Here is a 21,415-nt window from a genome sequence, read left to right on the forward strand (position 1 = left end):
TTGGTGTCCTAGCCAAGAAGTCATTACCAAAAATGAGGCCATGAATATTTACCCTATGTTTTCTTCTAGGAGTTTTAGGGTTTTAGCCCTTATATTTGTGTCATTGGTCTGTGTTGGGGTCATTTCTTGTATATGACGTGAGGCAGGGATTCCTGACTTACTCTTCACTCCTGCACTCAAGCCCACCTCAGCGTGGGGTCCATCATGGGTCCTGTCGCCTGCTGCCAGTGGTCCCTGATGGCTGCACAGCTCAGTGTTCCTTGCCCTGGATTTTCTGTCGATCTGGAACACCCTTCCATTCTAGTCAGCTTCCATGATGTGGGTTGCTTGTCTGAGCTGTTACATCCTGCCCTGGATTGGATGCCATTAGATAGGACTTCCTGTTGGCTGACCAGTGAGGTCTGTTCCTCCAGCTCCAGTCTCATTCCTGTCATAGGTCTAACGCAGGTCCTCTCTCTCCCCTGAGACGGGGAGCTGTCTTGCTATTGCCATCAGGCCACTCCGGCAATATCTTGTAACAAAATCAAGTTTCACCAGTAAAGGGCAATTGCTAAGGGTATGGACTCTGGAACTGGTGACAAAATCCCAGCTCTGCCACTCACTACAAGGGTGACTACAGAGAGCTATTGAACCTTTCTGTGCCTCAGTTCCCTGATCTGTATCTGGGGATAATAATTTTACCTACCTCATAGGGTTGATATGGCATTTCAGTGAGTTAATATATAAAAAGGGTTATGAAGAGTGCCTGGCACAAGCTAAAACCTCCAAGAGTGTTAGCTCTTCTCAAGAACGTCTAAAAATACCCCTGGATCCTGGGAAGGGTATTACAACTGACCCGAACAACATTTTGGCATGGTTGAGTTCACTGCTGTCCTAGGTCCAAGGTCAGGAGGGGGTTACCTACCAGACTAAGGAGAGCAACAAACCTACCCCTGGTGGTGGCCACAGAGAGTTACATGGGGAAGGAAAGGAGCAGGAAGTGCAGGGCCCCAAACCGATTTTGCTGCTTGTGAAATTCTGTTGGTGCCTCCAAGTTAGATACAGCTACAGCAAATTCAGACGCAGGATACCTGTGATCTCATAAAAGCAGCAGAAAGCAGGAACTGATTTTGCTGAGTTGTCCTGGGTTGTTCTATTTTTTCCCCCCTGATTTGCCTGCTATTGAGCTCTGGGGGGAAGCTCGTTATCCCTGATGTAATCCAGGGGCAGGTTTGTATCCTGGGGCCAGAATCCCAAAGGTCCCCCAGAGTCCCCTGTAAAGAAGCCTGGGAGGAGGACCCTTCCCTGTCACCACCCTGTGGGCTGTGTCCTTTACAGAGCTGCCTGTGATTCACCCCAGGAGGGAGGCTGGCCACCCAGATTTATTGTCTGTCTGAACAGGCTCTGTGCGGCACGACCAAAATAAAAGGGAAAAACAGAGCTGTCTCAGCAAAATCTGCTGAATCAGAATTAACAAGAAGATCTTGTAACTAATGATCAGAAATTAAAACGTACTCAGGAGCTTTACTTTTAACCGAATGGCAGGGCAGCAGGGCGATACTGTGCAGGATAACAGAACGGCTCATATTTTGCTGGCGGCGAAGGGCAGACAGTGTGTGGCTTAGCTAGGTGGGAGGCTGGTCCCCCAACCACCTGGGGTACCACTTCCAGACCAGAACTTCCTCCTCCCCCCACCGGCCAGCCTCCCCCTGGCCCCTATGCCAGCCTCACAGCACAGGCGGGGGACCCTTAGCCAACATCTCTCCATTTTACAGACACGAACACTGAGCTGCAGAGAGGTTCTGCCCGCAAGTGGTGGGGCCTGATGAAGGATTCAGGTTTTCAAACAGCTGGAATTCCTGTACAGAGGCATTCCTGTCAAGAGTTAAATAATATCCTGTAGTTTAACTTTTCCAGAAACCTCGGTTTTCATGTACTGTGCACTCGAAAGGCTGCATACCCCAGCATGCTGGCAAAGCCTAGAGTCTGAGGTGCAAACATATGGTTATTTTCTGTACCTTAAATGCTAACAATGGCTTTCATTAGAACAAAAGTCAAATATTTTCTTGCTTGCCTAACTCTAAAAGCACTTAATTTTTACAGAGTAATTCAGATCTGGGGCTGCATCGAACCATGAATGTTTTCAGCTTCTGAGCAAATGCCTCAGACAGCTGTGGGGGATGAAAAGAAAGGGTGTTGAGGGAAATGGGCCTGGAGCCTCTCCGCGCCACCCCCCCTTCACACCACTCTCCTGGCCGCCCCATACCACTGTCACGATTAGCCACACTTCACCTACCGGAATAATGGACACCCTCGAGGGAGGAGCCTGCGGTCTCCATGCTGAGGGGGAGACACGGAGTGATTTGATTTGAGTTTTATTTGCAGATGTTTCCCTGGGAAGAGAGAGGGAAGGCTGCTCCTCTCAAAGGGAGGAGCTGATTCTTTAATTACAGGGAAGCGGCAGGAGCAAACGGCAAGGGGAAAAGAAACCAGTCAGGAGACTGGGCTGCCAGGCTTTCTTTGAGCACTTACTAGTCTTGAGAGAACGATTCTCTGTGCGTCATTTCTCACATCTCTAAAATGGGGGCAATCATGCCTTTTAGGGCTGTTGAAAAATCTCAAACAATATATGTAAATATATATACAGGTATATACGTATACACACACATATGCAGGGCTTATCTTAGAGTAGGGATTCAATAACATACATGATTATCAGTAGGAACAGTAATTATAGTTGTACCTGTACTGTAAGAGCAGGATGCATTTAGTAAGTATTTTCTAGATTTGACTTCACTCTCTTCTATGAATATACAAAAAGCCTGGCTGAAATCTTGTTTCAGTGTGGTACCCCCTGCAATGCCAACAGGAAGCCATGTCTTCCTCCTCAGTGCTCTTTGCATCTCTCATTAGACTGAATATTGTAACACCCAATAGCATCCTTTCTATTTACAGGACCTGTGGCATGGGCAGATCCGGATGGTCCAGACAAAGTGGGGCAAGATACTAGGATGTGGGTGTGTGGGTAGTGGTGGGGCAGTGGGGGAGGGGGAAGGGAGGACATGAGTGTTGGCGAGGGCAAGTGAGTCCACAAAGCCAACCTGAGACCGGGGGCCAGGGTGAAGACAGAAAAGAGTCAGGGTGGGAGGACCATAGTTGGAGCGTGATGCAAAGTTTAGGGTTGGGCGTTCAGGCTCTGTCCAGCCAGGGCAGTGGATTGGCAAAGGTTCAAGTGGGCAGAGAGTCTGCACCAGGGACATGTGGCGTAGGTCATCAGAACTCCAAATTCAGGCAAGAGTATGCAGATCCCTGTCAACTAGGAGGACACCAGAATCACTTAGCAGACTTTCTAAAAATACAGATTCCCAGGCCCCAGCCTCTGAGATTCAGGTAGAGTAAGTCACATGCCCTGCTGGAAGAGATTATGGGCTTTCCCGCTCCGTGCATACACGTGCGGGTGACGACTAAGGAAGTGACCTTGAAACTTACGACTTAACAAAGTTTTAGCAAGAGGCAGGAGGTCTGCACGGAGCTCAGAAAGTGAGTGTGATGAGTTCACAAACACTTTGTGAAGAAAAGTTTTTAAAAAGAAGGGTAAACACCACCTTGAGGATCAAGAAACCAAGGTCAAATGATGTAAAAAGAAAAAGGAAAGCAGTCGTTTTCTTCAGAAAGCTCCATGCAGAAATGTTTTCACCAGGACCTCAGGAACTCTCTTGAGAATGTCCTGCACCAGATCTTCCCCCCGCCCCCCGCCAGACAGACCCGCTAAGACTGGCAATGTTTGCATGAGAGGGCACAGTTAGTGTGAGTCAGTGAGTACTTGACTCATACGTCCTGCTGATTTGATCAATTTCTAGTGAATTTCCTCTACACCATAATTAAAGTCTCAAGCTCTGAGCTAAGGTCCACCCCCTAAAACAGTGGGGGTGGGGGTAGGACTACTGTGAGGACACAAGGGTTATGGAGAGTTGGTTTATCACACATATTCATTTCCTTTCCTTCCCAGAAATATGCTTATTGAAATTTGGTAGCCTCAGCTCTCTTCCCCTGACTTACATCCAGAAATCCAAGCTTGACATTAGATTGTTCTTTAAAGAAACCAGAGGAACCAAGAGCAAACACCTACTGGTTTTGACCATGCGATCCCTCCACAAAGAAAAGGCCAGATCACTTTTGATCACCCTATGCTTCAGCTCACCAGGTGGTATGCCCTGTCCACGCACACAGAATTTCAGCCTGTTTTAGTGTCTCATTCTTAAATATACCCTTACAACCACAGTGGGTAGGAAATTTGAGGAAACCCTCCAAACTACAAGACAGAGAACAAACCAAAAAACAAATCAAAAGAAAACTAGGAAATTCCATAAGGGGGTACGAGGGAGAAAGAAACCATCTAATAACTAAAGAAATAGTATCAGAAATCTCCAGAAATGTAGGATATAAGAATCTCCAAATTGATATTTGGAAGTATCAGAAGACCAGGTATAAGGAGACGGTCCAAAGGCTTCCAGGGAGGCAGAAAACAAAGGCAAGAAACTAAAGGAAATGACTGCACTGATGTCAGGGGAAGCTCGGGAGCGGCAGTGCAAGCCAGAAGGCAAGGAAACAAGTTTCAGCAGACGATCCACCTTGTGTCTCTGAAGGTCTTGTGAGGGAGGCAATGATGGCTCCTTGTTTTAGACTATCTCTTCAAGCATGTTTGTACAGTGAACAGCTTTGGAAGACGGCCCAATAGTGTTTCCCTCCAGAGCAAAAAGCAGACATGCCCATTATAAAAGATTTAGCTTTCCTAAGCTCAGGGTTCCTCTGCTCTCATCCAACCCCCCTTGTGTGGGCAGGTGTCACTTGGCCCTATTTCTGTCCCTGTGAGAACTGGGGTTAGGGGAACCAGTGCAAAAACTGCTGATATTCCGGCTCCTCCCATCACCGTGAGTAATAAACTATCCTTTAGCTCTGACCCAGGGGTCTTGTGTCTTCTGCCAGCCTCCACAGAACTGCGGCAGGCCGGCTTGTCAGCTTGCAAGTAGGGCAAAGGCTCAGATGGGTTATGACAGCAATGCCTTCAGAATGCTGAAGGAAAATTACTTTCACCTGAGAATCTTATATACAACCAAAGTTTGGAATACATGTGAAGTAGAAGAAAGACATTCTTATCCTTCAAGAATTTTATCTTTACAAATTCAAATTCAAATTCAAAAAGTTTACCTCCCATTCTCAGGAATGTACTCTAGGATGTTGTCTAAAAAAAAAAAAAAAAAAAAGAAAGGAAATCAAGAAATGAGATCTATGATCCAGGAAAGAAGGGAACCAAAATTAGACATTAGAGAAGAGAATCCCCAGGATGTCATGAAACCTGCAGAGAGAGCAACCAGTAACATTGGGACATTTGAACAGAGAGCCTCTGGAGTGAAAATTCTTTTTTTTTTAAAGATTTTATTTATTTATTTGACAGAGATAGAGACAGCCAGTGAGAGAGGGAACACAAGCAGGGGGAGTGGGAGAGAAAGAAGCAGGCTCATAGCGGAGGAGCCTGATGTGGGGCTCGATCCCGTAACGCCGGGATCACGCCCTGAGCCGAAGGCAGACGCTTAACCGCTGTGCCACCCAGGCGCCCCTCTGGAGTGAAAATTCTTAAGGAAAGAAGAAGGAAATAAAAGGGAATGAGGATTTGCTTGAAATCATAGCAAGTAGTATTGAGACATGTTGGAAAATTTGAAGAAAAGTGTGAGAGGTTCACGGAAAACCAGGGAAATGAAAAAGATGAAGCAATTATTAATTCTAGGAAAAACAAAAGATTGTACAAGAAAGGAGGTTGGTCGTAATTTACCATTTGGCTCAGTGTATAAGTGCTGATTATTGATTTTGCCAAAATTTATTTTATAAATATGTCACTGGGATAAAAGGAGAGAAATGTGGGCAGTGGTGTGGAAAAATGAAGTCCTTCTCTTCTGTGGCACAAAGTCAATGGATAATGTCTACAACTGATATTTCAAGAAACAGCTGTATAATATTCAATTATAGAGGTAAATGCCAGGGGGAAGCCCTACACGTGTGAAGGATGGATGTCTCTGGGGAAAGGAGTGCATGTGGAATAGGAGATCTCTGTATGTAAACATTACTTCAAACAAGTATTCCTTTGATAAAAAAATAATTAAATGTAAAATTGAGTTTTTTAACAAGACAAAGATAGCTGGTATAGCCCTTAGTGGCTTGACTCTCTTTTTCCTTTCAATCCGACTGGCCCAGCCATTATCATTTCCAAACCTCAGCTCTTCTCAGCGTGAAAAGAGAACTTTTAAAATGTGTGACATTTTGAATTTCTTAGTTACACTATATAGAAGAACATCGTTCTCCTGTTTTTCTTGACTAGATTTTCAAAAGGTAAACTTTCTTGGGAAAAAAGAGAACAAGAACAGGGATCTGGGATCTGGAGGTGAAAGAAGTGGGTTTCAGCCCCGCTGGGCCGGCTGTCAGCGCTTACGTGCGTCCTCGGACAAGTTGCTGCACCGCTCGGAGACGCAGAGTCCTGCTCTGTAGGTGAGGAAGGAAACCAACAGCTTCCCGGCAGGGCAGTCCCAGCCTCAGAAGCCTTGGCTACCTGCACGAACTAGGCACCTGCTGAGTACTGATCTGAGCGTAATTTCTAAAGACATTTCGAAATGGAAGCAAGTGGCTGTGATGATTTGGGTACAGGTTTGCCAAGAAGTTGGAGTTGGACTGGAAACGCTCTTTCCAAGTTCTGTTCATGCTCAGTAGTCTAGACTTCTCTTCCATTCTATCACAGAAATACAGAATTCAAGGCCATGCAGTTGGGCTGTTGCGATGAAAAAGAGCAGGTAGAGAAGAGGCGCAGGTGATCAAACCCATTTTCTGAGGAATGGCTTTGTTTTATGACAGAATTCCCGTCTGGCCGCACGGGATCCCCAGCAGGTGCAGGGACTCGATCTTCAAGACGCGTTCCCACTGGAGCTCCTGGTTCTGGAGTGCAGACTATGTCCTGTGGTTGGAATATGTGTGCCAGTGCCCACCTTGCCTTCTTAAAAGTTCCCCTCCCGAGGCCCCACTTCACAGGTAGGCTGTTACCCTGAAGCCCACTCGGTCAGGATGTCCCAAAGCCACCTGTGTCAGGGGAGGGCGGTCAGAGGTCATCCCTCCGGACTCTTGACTTACTGCCCTGCCATTCTCGGATGGGCCAGTCCTGCTCAGGGAGGCCATATAGCCCCGAGGGCGGCCAGGAGCTCCCTCCAGACAGCTTCTGAATGCTCTAGGCTCCTGTTAAATTTGTAGTGTCAGTTCCCCAGGGCGGCAGGTCGGAAGGGCCGATTCTCCATCAACAGAGGCTAGATTTGAGAGTTTTTCATTTGCTTCATGATCCAACAGAAAGAATTCTTGGTGGTTAGAATGAAGTATGGCCTGTTTGTGCCGTCCAAGTTGGCAGGGCCTGTTCTAGAAAGAAAGATGTATATGATCCCGGCTGGCTTCTAGACATGGGGAGCAACCAAAGAGTGGCTTCATCTGGAAAATCTGGTTCGGTCCACTCAGGGTGGTTCAGAAGATTCAGCAAGTCTGCTCTGAGAGCCAGACCCTGCCAGCTGCAGTGTGGGCCCATCCTTCAGGGAGCTTACAAAGAAATGGCAGTGGGAGGGCAGACATGGAAACAGGCGGAGGGAAGGGAAGGGCTACGTCAGCTTTGAAGGGGGCGCCGTGGAGACACAGGAGCACAGGCAGACCCGAGGCGTTCCATGAGGACACAAGGGTGCCATGGGGACCCAGGGGACAGCTAGCCTCTCCATGCCCCTCGTGATGGGGAGCCTCGAAGGGATTTCCTAGGGGCTGACTTTGTCTTCCTTTAGCTCGCGTTCTCCAACCTCAAAACAAATTGTCAAACGTTCGTAAAGAAAATTAATCCATTTTTTAAAAAGATTTTATTTATTTATTTGAGAAAGAGAGTGTGTGAGAAAGAGAAAGATTACAAGCAGGGGGAAGGGGTAGAGGGAGACTCAGACTCCCCGCTGAGCAGGGAGCCTGATTCAGGACTTGATGCCAGGGCCCTGGGATCATGACTTGATGCTTAACCGACGGAGTCACCCAGGCGCCCGATAATGAGTCCATTTTATTACAGCCAAAGTTGAGCCAGGTACTGAAAGACAGTGGGGAGAAGCCAAAGTGGGTTCCTGGGGCTGGGAGTGCACCCTCTCTTCCTCTTGTCCTATCAGCCATCCCATCCCAATCCTATCAGCTTTCCCATCCCCTCCTTGGTGCCCCTTGCACTCCAGTGACCTCTGTTATAGCTGGGAGCACATCTTCCCCGTCCCAACTCTCTCCAAAATAAAACCTGTTTCTCTCCTCCGTTTGCTGTTCTTGAAGGCCAGGCCCGGTGGCCAGCTCCAGGCAGAGTGCCGGCCATGTAACAGGCGCCTAGTAAATACTTAACTGCTTGGTGATCTCCACATATATGAAGGGGGCTGACCTGCCCTGTACTTTGCAAAGCAGCACGGCCACTGAGAAGAGGCAGGCCGCTCTGCCACTTACAGAATCTGGGCAACCCTGACCAGTTATTTAACTTCTCTGAGGCTCAAGTTCCTCACCTGTGAAATCATGAGCATAATACCTACTTCAGCGGACTGCTGTTAGCATCCAATAAAACAGGGACTGCAGAGCACATACGCATACAGTTGGCACATAATAATAGCATACTAAATGCTAATTCCTTTCTCCTTTCTTTACCTAACAAATGGTTGGTGGGTGAATGAATCTGAGGTCAGTGTGGCTAACCAGGTGTTCAACGTGCAGAACTACTTAATTTCAAGCTCCACCCATGATTTTCTTTCTTTACTAGGAACACTAGTATTTGCGATTTTTATCCTCAACGCAAGGAGCAGCAGAGCCTAGCGGTTAGGAACCCAGGACTCTGGAGCGGACTTCTTGGACCCAAGCCTCACATCTACGACCAGTTGAATGACTTTGCGTAAATGACTTAACCTTCTCGGCCCCCGAGGTACTCATTCGTAAGACAGAGATAACAGTAGTATTATTATCACATAGCTGTTACTTTCATGAGGATTGACTAAGTAAAATCCTTAAAGCTCTCAGAACAATGCCGAGCATAGAGTTAAGTGCTGTGTAAGTGGTTGCTATGCTACTCTTCTTTTGTGCGTCTAAAATGTTTTATAATTAACTAATTAAGCCTGGTTATCAGATACTCAAATAGAACAATTAAATATGGGACTATGAAGGCATTTGTTCAGCAGGTAGAACAGGACATCCTTGGCCTGGAGGCCATTCTCCCCCCTTGCCCCTCCGGCTCCCCTCACCTTCTGCTCTCCTCCCACCGCCGACACCACAGTCGCTCAGAGTCCCGGTCTACCTTGGTTTAGGTTCGAAATCTCTCTTGGACTATTTCTAGAGTCTCTAACAGGCTCTTTTTCACAGAATCTCACCTCCAAAGCCCCTTACTTTCTGCTACTTAATCCACCTTCCTCCTCTTACACGCTGGTCAATATTACTCTCTTGCTCTACCACCTTCAGTGGCTCACAGCTACCTTCCCAATCAAGTTCAGAATCTTCTGCCTGGCATTTGAATCCTCCTCTCAGACCCACACTCTCTTCTGTGTCTTCTATACCACGGGTGGTTGACTTGTTCCACACCCCCTGAAAAAGGCCCATCTTGTCCTGCCTCTTTGTGCCTTTGCTCAGCTGTTTTTATCCCCGAACACACGTCCCCCCTCCATCGTTTTGAAATCCCACTTATGCTTCAAGTTCTCACACGGGGTCGTGTCTTCCATGGAACCTTGGAGTTCTTTCTTCAAGGTTCCTTTCTGACACAACATTCTGTCTGAACTGCTTTGGGTCTTTACCATCCCCCCTCCTTGTTCAAGACCATGTGTCCTGTAAAACCATCAGTGGCTCTAGAATGCCCACACCCCACTTAGTGAGAGATCTGTCCCTGCTCCCTGAGTAGGGGACCCCACCGGAAGGCAGGTGGAAGCCCAGGGCATGGGGTGCTGGATGCAGTGTTCTGTCAGCATCTGGGGGACCTTCCCAAACTGAAAATAGTTCAGGCACCAGGCTGGCTGGCGAAGACAAGCAGAGTTCAGGTCTGAGAGCCGAGGGTAGGAAGCAGGGCTGAGCTATCTCCCAGGTGTTGGGGTGGGGTGTGACTGTCTCTGAGCATGAGGGGAAGCTTCTGGAGGTGTGGGCCAGGCCGGATGTGCTCTGCCAGGCCCTCTTATCCACATGCTTGTCTCTGTTCTCCTGGATCAGGACACCGTTGGCGGCACGGCTTTCCCCGGGGCTCAGCGCAGACTGTGGCACACGCCGGCTAGCACACAGGGGACAGACCGGAGTGATGGGTGCAGGTGGGAAGGAACACAGAGGCCGATGAAACACCCAGTGCGGGGAACGGCCAAGAGCTGCAGGCAACAAAGGGCCAAGACTGGCCAGAGGGACCCCGTTTCCCACACTGCTCTCCTCTGCTGTCTTCCCCTCCTGGGCTGGTCACCAATTCCGAACCCAAGAGTGGTGCTGCCGGGGTCAGGTCCTCTGTGACCCTAGGCAAACCCACAGGGGAGTCGTAGGCCCAGCCTGACCTCTACATAACCTCTGAGGATTCGCTGTGCCTTTGACACTCTGCCCTCTGGTCTGGACATGAATGTTCCATCTTCACAATAAAACTATAATGACAACAAGTGTTTTTAAAGATATGCTATGTTCCTGGCTCTGTACTGAGAACTCCACATTTCACTTAATCTCACAGTAAAATGATGAGATAGGTAGGACTATTGCCCCATCGACAGAAGAGGAAATTGAGCTCAGAGAAGTTAAGTAATTTGTCCCTAGTCACACAGCTAGGAACAGGAGGAGGCAGGATCTGACCCCACTTTCTCTGACCCCAGTCCGTGGGGCTAGCTACGGTGCTGTATAGGGCATGTTGATCAAAGAGAAGGGGAGATCGGGCTCAAGGGAAAGCTTTTTCCTCTAAGTCAGGGTGGGAGAAATTAGGGTCCTGTGCAGTGAATGGGGAAGGGCTGGCTGAAGGGGCAGCATTAACTGCAGGAGCGAGAGGGCTGGAGGAGGCCCAAGGCACAGGTGAGGGGTCGGCCTCAAAGGAAGCTACGGGTGGAAAGAAGCAGCTCGTTCCGCATGGCCTCCATCTCCTGCATTCACAGACGAGAAAAGTTATTTTCAGTAAAAGGCAGGAGAGGACCTGGGTGTGGGCGGAGTGAAGGGGTTCGTCTCCTCCGTGTGAGGACAGGCTCAGGGCATCTCCCAAGTTGAAGGACAGACCTGCCGGAAAGCATGAAAGGCCCAGCTGAGCCAGCTGCCTCCCTTGATCTTACACCTCTGCATGATGAATGAGAACACTCTGGAACAGAGCTCGGTCCGTCTGTTGTCTCCTATTCAGCCTCTGGCTGTCAGCTCACCTTGTCACACCGAAGCACCCTGCAGAAAAGGATGGGGGCGGGGACTCCTTTTCTTTCCTCTGGTTCTGGGGATGCCTGAAGCCCCGCTGGGAAGCCGTCTTCCAGCGGGTGCGGGGAGGCACCATGCACACGGTGCACCCCCGCAGCCCCCCAGCTTGCCCTGCTGTCACTGGTGCTGCGGCCGGCCCAGGGCGGGAGGTGCCCTCAGAAGCCGGAGTCTCTCTCTCGAGGCCATGCAGTGAGCCTTCTGCCGGGGTGTCAGCGCTCCTGGCTGCGCTGGACAGTGAGTTATGGCAGCCCGTTATCTCCAGCAGCAGGTGGAGGCATCCTGGGCCGCTCCTTCCCACCGAGCGAAGCCAGATAATATTTACTGGCTTAAATGAATAAGGTAACCAGCCCTGTCGCAGCACAGAGAATGCATCTCTCACCCAAGGTTTTGGTTGTGTGTGTGGTTTTTTTCCCCTCCTTTCTTTCTTCATTATGTTTGTAATTTTGTTTTATTATTTCCCATCGGAAAGCCGTGAAATGAAAATGATGCAATCTACTGCTGCGAAATAATGTCGTGCTCCAGTCCTTTTCCAATAAGCCCTGAGGTGTGCGCTGTGACGGCTTCATTAAATTAGTCGGCTCCATGGCAAATGGAAAAGCGCTCGGAGCTTCGGATGGTGCTAATCCGAGTCGGGCTGCCTGAGACCTCAGACCACCGGGGAGCCTGTGAGGTTTGGCTCATGCATGTTGGAAAGAGGAGGCTCCCGCCCACCACCTGCGAGGCCCCAGAGGCCTCCGTGTCCATGCAGCTGCTAGACTTTTCCTGGAACCCGCAAACTTTCACTGTCTCCTCTGGGTGCCCGATGCTGCCCACGTGTGGTCACATGCTAAGGGAACAGACAGGTTAGGGCCCTGGCTCTCCGGGGGGCATGGAGGACGGTGGCTCAGCGTGTGCAGTGGGGGAAGGGAGGGGCCTTAAATCTGCATAGGTAACCCCCCCGGAACGGAGGTAAAAGGCGAGCCTGTCCGTGAAGGCCAGCCAGGACTCACGCGGCTAAACCCCGGGGAAAATGCCCGAGATTCTTGCGGATGAAATGCACGTGCTGCCCGTCTACTCTTCTGTCACCATCCCCCAGAGTTTATGAGAACAGATTCTCTCTTGCTGGGCTCTACAGCAGTATTAAAGATTTCCATTACTGATAGCTCTTTCCAGTTAGCACTTTCAGTATTAAATTCTGTCATTATGAAGTAAAATATGCATGATCCCTAAATCTATGGGTATTATAACAAGATTTCATTGTTATAAATTTGTCTTCTTGGTCTTCCATTTCTGTCTTTGCTGTCTTTTTAAAACCCTAATGTCTGATAGCTATAGCCAGGAGGTAATTAGGAAGTGGTACTAAAGAGTCACAGGCTTATTCGCTCACTCATTCACAGAAATTTATTGGGTGTCTACACTAAGATATGGTGTCCGCAGCCAGTGGGAAAGACAGTGGTGACAGCTAATTACAACCCTAAGGAATTTTGGTCTGAGCTGATATAGGCAGCCCCCTCCCACACACGTATGTAAATATTGTATAAAATACAATAAAACAATTTAAAATCACAGCTGCACTTGAAAGGAACGGGAAATCCCAGATTTCAAAAATGAGTGTGAATTCAAAGCCAGGGTGGTGAGTGTGAGCTGAAGGGGAATTGAATCCAGATGGCTGGAGTTCCAAATCCCAAGAAGAGGCAAGATGTGAAGGCCATGGACTCCTGGGTGGCTGGGACCAGAAACAAGACCCCACTTACAGTTGGTGGCTTAACGGGGCTAACAGTCCCCACCCACCAGCTGGGCGAATGGTGATGGTATGACAGCAGGACAATAATTTGGGCAAAGAAAAGATAATTTGTAAAAGATCGAAAACCATGCTGGAGCCAAGTGTAGACAGGGGGTCCAAATTCCCATCACTTTCACAGAATGGAAACCACAATCAGAGAAATCAATGTATAAACTGGTTTAAAATCAACGGGAACCAACAGAGGCAGACTGGAACCTTCCCTGGGATAAGCCTCTACAACCTGGGCACCTGGGATGCCCAGAGAAAATGATTCCTCCTGAAGATGAGCTCACACAAAGGAATTATACGACAATAGGAAACAAATTGGCAAGAGAGCCAGGCTCAGATTCAATATGGCACCCAGCTTGGCCACCTATGCTGCTCCTAGAATTACCCAAAAGCTCCTATTTCTTCCTGTCCACTCAATATCATCACCCTTCCAACTCTAATACAACTCTAATCCCCTGCCCCTCTTCTTCCCAGTAATATATAAAAAACATATGTATAAAATCCCTCCCACTTAATTTGCACACCACACCATTAAGATACTTAGCCGCCCTCATTTTTTTTTAAAGACTTTATTTATTTGACAGAGGGAGAGAGAGAATATAAGCAGGGGGGGTGGCAGGCAGAGGGAGAGGGAGAAGCAGACTCCCTGTTGAGCAGGGAGCCCAACGTGGGGCTCGATCCTAGGACCCTGAGATCCTGACCTGAGCCAAAGGCAGACGCTTAACCGACGGAGCCACCCAGGCACCCTCTTATTTTTTGTATCTGAGCCCACTAGCCAGATGTAATCCCAGGCGAGGGGGCTTCTGCCACACCTGGCCACCTTCTCACCTGGTAGTGTGGTGAGACTGCTCCAGGGTAGTGACCCCAAGCTTGGTTTGGGGGGGGTCTCAGTTTTGGGAGCCCTTAGAATATGAAGACTGTAGGTCCCTTCTGTTTTCATGGGTTGATGTCATTTGACAAACTTTTACTTTCCCCTACGACTGCTCGTGGCCTACTGAGTGAGCTTTTCCAGGTTACTGAAATTTGGCATCAAACTCAATGATCAAGTTGACTAAGAGCTCTGATTCAGCATCCACTGAAAGACCTGACCGCCAGGCAAAGCTCGACCACACTCACTCTGCTGTGCGATCGCAGGCCAAGGTGTTCTAGAGAGGGTCTCTGTCCCGTCAGGGCATCGTCAGCATTGTCCTGAGCTGGGGGAGGTTTGGAACTATGGTGATTACTGCTTTCAAATCACAGATTACCCTTGCTTTGGCTTCACCACCAGCAGCTTAGTGAATAGAGGTTGGATAACTCGACACGGTTGTCGTGATTCCTATTCGCCTCATCAGTTATAACCCCTACAACCTGCTAGAGAAGCCTTAAGACACGTGCCCTGTAGCTCACATGTGAACTGTCCATGTCTCCATTAGTGGATTGCTGTCCACATGCTTCGTTAATATCCCAAGGCCTTTCACTAGTAAGAGGGAGGTTGGTAGGATCGCTGAAGTCAATGACATTGCTGAGTGCCAGCTCTTTGGCCACATCAAAGGAGCCCAGATAAAAAATGTTTATTCTCCTGGGACAATGCTTCCCCATTTCCTGGGGTGTTCAAGAAGGGACCTAGAGCCACCTACACTCTGTGACCTTATAGGGGTAATAAAACGTGAGTAAAGTTACTTCATCTTGGACAATGAATAGTTTTTCCAATCATCCATTTAGGAAAACATTCACTGAGAGCTTGATGTGCCCAGCCTAATGGTGGGGATAAGGCAAGAGACACCAGGGAGCTCAAGGACAGGCTCAGACACAGAGGGAGACCAAGAACAGGTGAGGACATCGCTCCTTGAGTTCTCTTAGTGCGGTGCCTGTTTCCCCTACTCAGGGGAGAGGGTGCTGCTGAACCTATCTGGTCTTTCCTTCTTCTCTGCCAGGCCAGTTTAAACCCTGTGGACACAGCTGAAGGAGTCATACGACCCTCTTCTTCAATAGACGTCTTTGTTTATCCCATGGCCTCCTCTCCTTTTCACAGCGGGGAAGGAAATAGCCCCACAAAAGAGCCAAATCATAACTAAAGAATAGGAAGATCATGTAAACAAATACAAGCTGCAGAGAAGATTCTGGGTGTGCACACTCAGTCCTTGACTTTCTACCTCTGCAGTAGTCCTCAGTAATGATGAGCTGGAGCAAGGCTTTCTGGATGAAGGGGAGACTGACACCTGTTTAGAGCATAGTAGTTACTGTGACAGCCGGAATCGAAAATGGCTCCCAACAATCCCACCTCCTGGCATCAGCTCTCTTGTAATTCCCTCCCCTTAAGCGTCGGCTGAGCCTAGTGTGATGGACGGTAACTTGTGAGATTAGGTTCTAGAAGACTGTAACTTCTGCCTTGCTGGTACCCCCGTCTCCTGGGCTTGCTTGCTCTGGTCAAGTGAGCTGTTATGTTGGAGAGGCCTGTATAGCAAGGAATCGAGGGCAGCTTCTGGCCAACAGGCCGTGAGAACCAAATCCTGCCAACAAGCACTGAGTGAGCCTGGGACAGATCCTCCTGGTTGAACCTTGAGAGGACCAGAGCCCCTGACAACACCTGGATTGCAGCCCTTTCATTCACTGAAGCCGGGGACCCCATGAAGCTATGCCTAGCTTCTGGCCCATAGAAACCGTTTGATAACAAATGTGTGTTGCTTTAAGCTGCGAAGTTTTGGGGGGTAATTTGTCACTCAGCAGTAGATAACGAAGACCGTTACCAAACCGCTCACAACGAATGTACTTCGGCAGAGAATGTATGGGCCTATTTTGGGAATTTTTAAACAATATGGATTGGTTCTTTCTTTCTTCTTTCTTTCTTTCCTTCTTTCTTTCTTCCTTTCTTTTAAAGATTTTTATTTATTTATTTATTTGAAAGAGAGAGAGAGAGAGAATGAGCAAGAGCAGGGGAAGGGGCAGAGGGAGAAGCAGACTCCCCACTTAGCAGGGAGCCTGACTTGGGACTTGATCCCAGGACCCCGGGATCATGACCTGAGCCGAAGGCAGACGCTTAACTGACTGAGCCATGCAGGCGCCCTGAGCTGGTTCTTTTCTTAACCCCCAGTGAACAAGTATGGACAAACACAGTACCCAATTCCCAGGGCATGCTGAGGATTTCTTAAGAGTAAGAAACAGCTGGCTAGTGGCCGCAGACTATAAAGCCACGAGGACCCACAGAGACATCTAGAGCAGTGGCTCCAACCAGGGCAGGGCATCAGAATCAACTGAGGAGGCTGGGCCCCCCTGGGTTCTCCTGAAGCTGGAATCTGGAGCCCCTGAACAGACACGATTTCTCTGGATGAGAGACTATATCCCTGGGTAAGAACCATGGATCTGCTCCTGCTCCCCAGTGTGATGTACTGGGAGATGAAGGCCCAGGGAAGTTTTGTCTTTTGAAGGTCACACAGCCTGTCGGGGGCAGCCCAGGATAAGAGCACAGGTCTCCTATTTCCCTGTCCTCTTTGTCTACTCTGCTGAAAGACGGAGAACTCAGTTCAGCGCTCTGCTAACATTAGTAGAAACAAAGGAAGAGATGCACAGAGAAAACTTCTAAGGTTCCTTTATTTGTTTTGAAAACAACCTCCATTCTTTCTCTCTCTCAATTCAGTCCTGGCCCTGTGACAAAAAAAGCTTTTCTCTCTGACCTCCTCTGTAAGAAAGGGAACAGCATAACACTTCCTGTGAGATCTCTCTCCCCAGATTCCAGTGAGGGGCAGACCAGGCCAGGACCGGACCGGAACAGCATGGAGAACACGTGGGATCTGTCTCTGGGCCCCACGTGGCTTGCAATCCCTTCCTCCATCCTCCTTGAGACATCTGCTCCTGCCCGGGGGGCTCCATCTTCACCTCCCAGTTCAGAGGATCTACAGTAGCTGAGGGCTGCTCGTAGCCTGATTGCCAGTCTGCTTGTCATCCGGGGAAACGTCACCCACAGCCCCACTGGTTCCGGCTCGGGTCCTCAAGAGCTCACCAGGTCCCAGTGCTGGCTCATAAGTGACGACTCACATGGGTTGACCACGATTTCCCTGCCATTCTCAGAGCCATCACCAAACATGTCCGTGTCTAGGCAGAGGTGGGATGCTATGTGCTCGATGCGGGAACCAGTCTTGGTCCATTGCTGAGAAGACGGAGAGGAGAGAGCATGAGCCGGCGTTCTCTGGCTAAGGGCCCGGGTTCTATCGGTAATATCAGGAGCTCCAGAATAAGCAGACATGTTTACGCCCCGTGGCTAGGGTCACCCAGAGACTCGACTTCACGGTCTCATGGAGGAATAAATCTGCAGCTAACTGCTTTGCCAGGTATTATTGCTGGGGTTTGTGTTTGGTTTTTTGTTGTTTTTTGTTTTTGGATAAAAAGGTAAAAGCAAAATCAATATGTTCGCTAGGAAAACTCGTTAGAAGGCAATAACTTTCCAAGCAATAGGCCAGAGAATGTGACGCGCGTTAGTCACGGGAGCAACCAAAGAAACGACACGCACTCAGCGTCCGCAGGTCAGGAAGGTGCGGGAGCGAGCGGGGGGGGGGGACGGCGCGCAGGAGGGCTGACAGGCTTCTGGGCAGCACCCACCCAACACCAGCAGCCCGGGCTCCTCCACCGCCCTTCAGCGCATGGAGGGCCCGAACACAGAAGGGGGTCTCGTGCCGCGGCTCCCCAGACTTCACGTCACATGACAAGGAACAAGTTTTGGGGAACCGTCACGGCGCAGGTACGACGGCCCACTCCCGTTAACCACTCTAGACAGCTGCCCCGTGGGGCTGGCCTCCTCACCTCCATTTCAGAGAGGAGGAACCGGAGTCCGGTGACCTCCCGTGGGTCACACAGCTAGTGAGCCATACAAAGGGCATCTGAATGTCTGTCTAATGCCAGTGCCCAACCGGCAGGAGACTGCCATGGGGTCAACAGCTTGGGCTGGACAGGGCATATGGTGCACCCACAGTGGACACCCCACCAGGGCCCAAGGTCCCTGGAGGCCAAGATTCCAGCACTGCTCATCCTGCCACCCTGAAGGCTTTGCCCTGGTGCTCACCTGCCCTGGAATGCCAGGCGGGCACCGGAGCTAGACAGGCCAGTACAAGATGCGTGTGCCCACTGGGGCCCAGCCTGGTCCACGGGCAATCAGGGGCAAGCTGACCGCTGCTGCTGGTGCTGCTCCCCTCCGCTCCTAACCAGAAGGGCCTCTCTCTGATCAGCCCCTCCGCTTCTAGAGTTTCTCCCTGGTCGTGCGCACGAGACTTCGGCCTACACAGGCAGTCCCGTCACGGAAGGCGGCCACACCCCAGGTGCACCCACCTGTTTGTCATCTCCGTTCTTGCAGAGGACAAGGACCACTGGGGCGCCCGGGAACATGGTGATGACGGACAGGCAAAGCTCCTCCTGGAGGATCTGCTGGGTGTATGTGAAGGCCCAGATCTGCAGGGGAAGAGGACAGAAGGGCCACATCAGGGTCCCGGGAAGCCCGGTGGGTCACATCTGGGACTGTGTGAGAATGGGTACAGCACTGGAGGTCTGAGCAGGAATAGACCATCAACAAAGTCACCTTGGAAAATGGGACCCACTAGCCAGAGACTCCCAGATCATGCCCCCACTGAAGTCTCCATGCCCACACCCGGGAAGGGGACTGGCCTGGACACGCAGGCCACCTCTGGGAGGTGCTGAACAATTCTGGGCTTGAGGCAGGGAAGCTTGAAGAACACCCCTCTCCAGCCATGTGGTCTCTAGTTTCTCTGTTTGGATCCGTGTCTATTCCCCACACTTGACACTACAAGCAGCTACCTGGCAGGTCACCCCAGCTGTCTCTAGAACGTCCCTTCTTTGAAAAGGAGTCTGCAATCAGTGTCTTGAGAACAGGAGTGTTACAATAAGAGGCAGAGGGCGGGACAAAGGGAACAGGGAGTGTGCCGAGGGAGGGAGTGGAAGAAGAGCAGAGGGACAGCAGGTCATGAGACAGAAAATTATCCCAGCAGGTGTGTGCACTCCAGAACTCCAGGAGGACAGATCATTGGGCGCCAGAGCTCCTGCAGGGAGGGAAGATGAGAACGCGAACAGACAAGGAGGGTGGGGAGAGGAAAGGGGCACTCCATTGGAGGGTCATCACAAGGAATGTTTCTCCATTATTCCACGAAACGCTGGAGATCAGAGAGCAACTAGCTGCTGAAGGAGCCCAAACCACTTCTAGTTCTTAGGTCAGAGCGATGGAAATGTGAACCTCTCAGGCTGTGAAGCAGGTGCCTCATCACGGGGCAAAGAGGTGACCAGTGAATTGGTGCCCTGGGGGAAGCTGCAGAGAGGACCCGTCGAGGGCTGGACCCCTTCTCCACTCCAGCCCAGCTGGCCAGCTGGCCCTCAGCCTCTGGACCAGGCTGCTCGTCAGCTACTTCTCCTTGGCCCAAGAATGTAAAAAGGGCCCCTTAGCTGGCCGGCCCCTACTCTAGGACCACGTGTCCTGTATGCTGAGCCGGTGTTCACGTCCTCCTTGTCCTGCACCTTCCCTAGCTCGCCAACGGCCCCCTCCTGACCCCTGCGCCTCTCCTGACTTCCACTATCTGGTGACATCTTCAGTGTCTTTCTGTGCCCCGGCTTGTTCCCCTCCTTGCCCACAGGCTTGGGTCCTTCTATTGCCTCACCGGACCACCTGGATGCAGAACACTGTCTCTCCTGATTTGGGACCTTCCCTGTCCCTGATACCTGGATGGGGCCACCAGCCCAGGGGGAGCCACTGTCCCCCTAGGGTCCTACATGTGGATTCTCATGTCCCTTTTCAAATTGCTGGTGTTGGGAGAAGATCTAGACCAGAAGGCCCTCCCTGGGGGTTGGATGGAAATACAAATGGGTAAAAGACTGGCTGGGAGTTGAGAGTTCTTGAAGCCTGGGGATGGCTAGAGGAGCTCTTTATACTCTTCCATCTATTTCTAGATCTATATATATTTAAATTTTTAAATACTAAATGCAATGCAATGTACTCCTTGGGACGTGTCAAGAAATTCTCCTCTGGCCTTGAACATCACCGTGCTACACCCACCATTTGCTTCCCTCTAGGATAAGCTGAAAGGGAAAGACGTCTGTACGCACAGAGGTGATACGGTAATCATGACCCTGTTACTGATGGCCAACATCTCCTGAGCACTTACTATGTGCTAGGCACTGTCCTGGGGGCTTGGCACAGATGACTTTAGTCTTCGTAAGAATCCTACTAGATAGATATTATCATTGTCCCCGTTCTACATGATGGAAGGCTCACAGAAGTTATGCAACTCTCCCCGGACCGACTCTCTCCGGCTCCCCGGCTGTTGCTGCTGCTGCCAGTCCCGGCTCCCTCTATCCAAGTTTAATCACAGGTAATGTCTGTCCCTGAGATCACTCTTGCAGGTTGTAAATATGAAAACTATAGATCACCTCCACTTTGACAGCAGAGAGCTGGACAGTTCCCACTGGCAGCGCCTATGAGAAGGGGAACAAAGGTCACAGCCCATGCAGGGGACTAGGGAGGGGGAAGCTGAGAGAGCAGACCCCTCCCTGGCGTGGATGGGCACTGGGGAAGAGTACGAATGGAGGCCCACACCCCACGGACTCCACACCAGAGTGGGGCACACACAGAGCTGGCTTCCTGGGCCTGCTCCCCTCTTCTTTCTGCCCTGGCTCCCTCTCCCATCATCAACTCCCCTACTGCTTATCCACACTCGCTTGGTCACTCCCCTTTAAATGACCCCCGTTGGGCCTAGGTGTGCGCTAGGAACACAGTCTACCCTCAGGAGATCCGCGCAGGTCCTGATGTCAGGCTAGGGCCATTTGGATGGGGGATTCTGGGGCTCCGGGCATCTGGAGTTGTGATCTAGAAGGTGGGAGCCGGTCTTGGGTGTGTCCAGAGAATTCTACATGGGGAGGGGAGAGAAAGGCCTGAAGCCCAGGCCCAAGCCCAAGGGCAGGGCTGCCAGGGAGCCACTGCCCAGGCCCACCATACAACTGGCCTCAGCTTTAGATTTCTGCCATTGTCGAGAAATGAGGCTAAACAGACAGTCAGTGATGTGGAAAGAAGATAAGGTCCATCCTTCTGACCCATTACCCACCTACATGGCTGCTGTGAACCATGAATTGGTGTTTAAAAAATAAATTCTGTAATTATTTTGATTACAATACACTGACTTCATATTTTTTATGTTAAAAGCATTAAGTAATTAAACATAAAAA

At 50.1% G+C, this 21,415-nt stretch overlaps 1 protein-coding gene across 3 annotated transcripts in view; it reads right to left on the bottom strand.

The window, feature by feature from the left end:
* Nucleotides 1–16,776: 16,776 nt before the first annotated feature.
* The window catches only part of GALNT14 (polypeptide N-acetylgalactosaminyltransferase 14), a 201,824-nt gene continuing 197,185 nt past the window's right edge, over nucleotides 16,777–21,415 (bottom strand). For 2 of the 3 annotated variants that reach the window (XM_040623060.1, XM_040623061.1), the window contains 2 exons: nucleotides 18,521–18,640; nucleotides 16,777–17,348 (listed from right to left, as the gene is read on the bottom strand). In XM_040623060.1, the coding sequence (XP_040478994.1) occupies nucleotides 17,190–17,348; nucleotides 18,521–18,640 (279 nt within the window). In that variant the 3' untranslated portion in view covers nucleotides 16,777–17,189. The remainder of the gene's footprint in view (nucleotides 17,349–18,520; nucleotides 18,641–21,415) is intronic. The other variant, XM_040623062.1, reaches the window with a different exon arrangement.

This window comes from Ursus maritimus, unplaced genomic scaffold, assembly GCF_017311325.1.
Source record: "Ursus maritimus isolate PB19 unplaced genomic scaffold, ASM1731132v1 scaffold_6, whole genome shotgun sequence".
NCBI classification, from domain to species: Eukaryota; Metazoa; Chordata; class Mammalia; order Carnivora; family Ursidae; genus Ursus; species Ursus maritimus.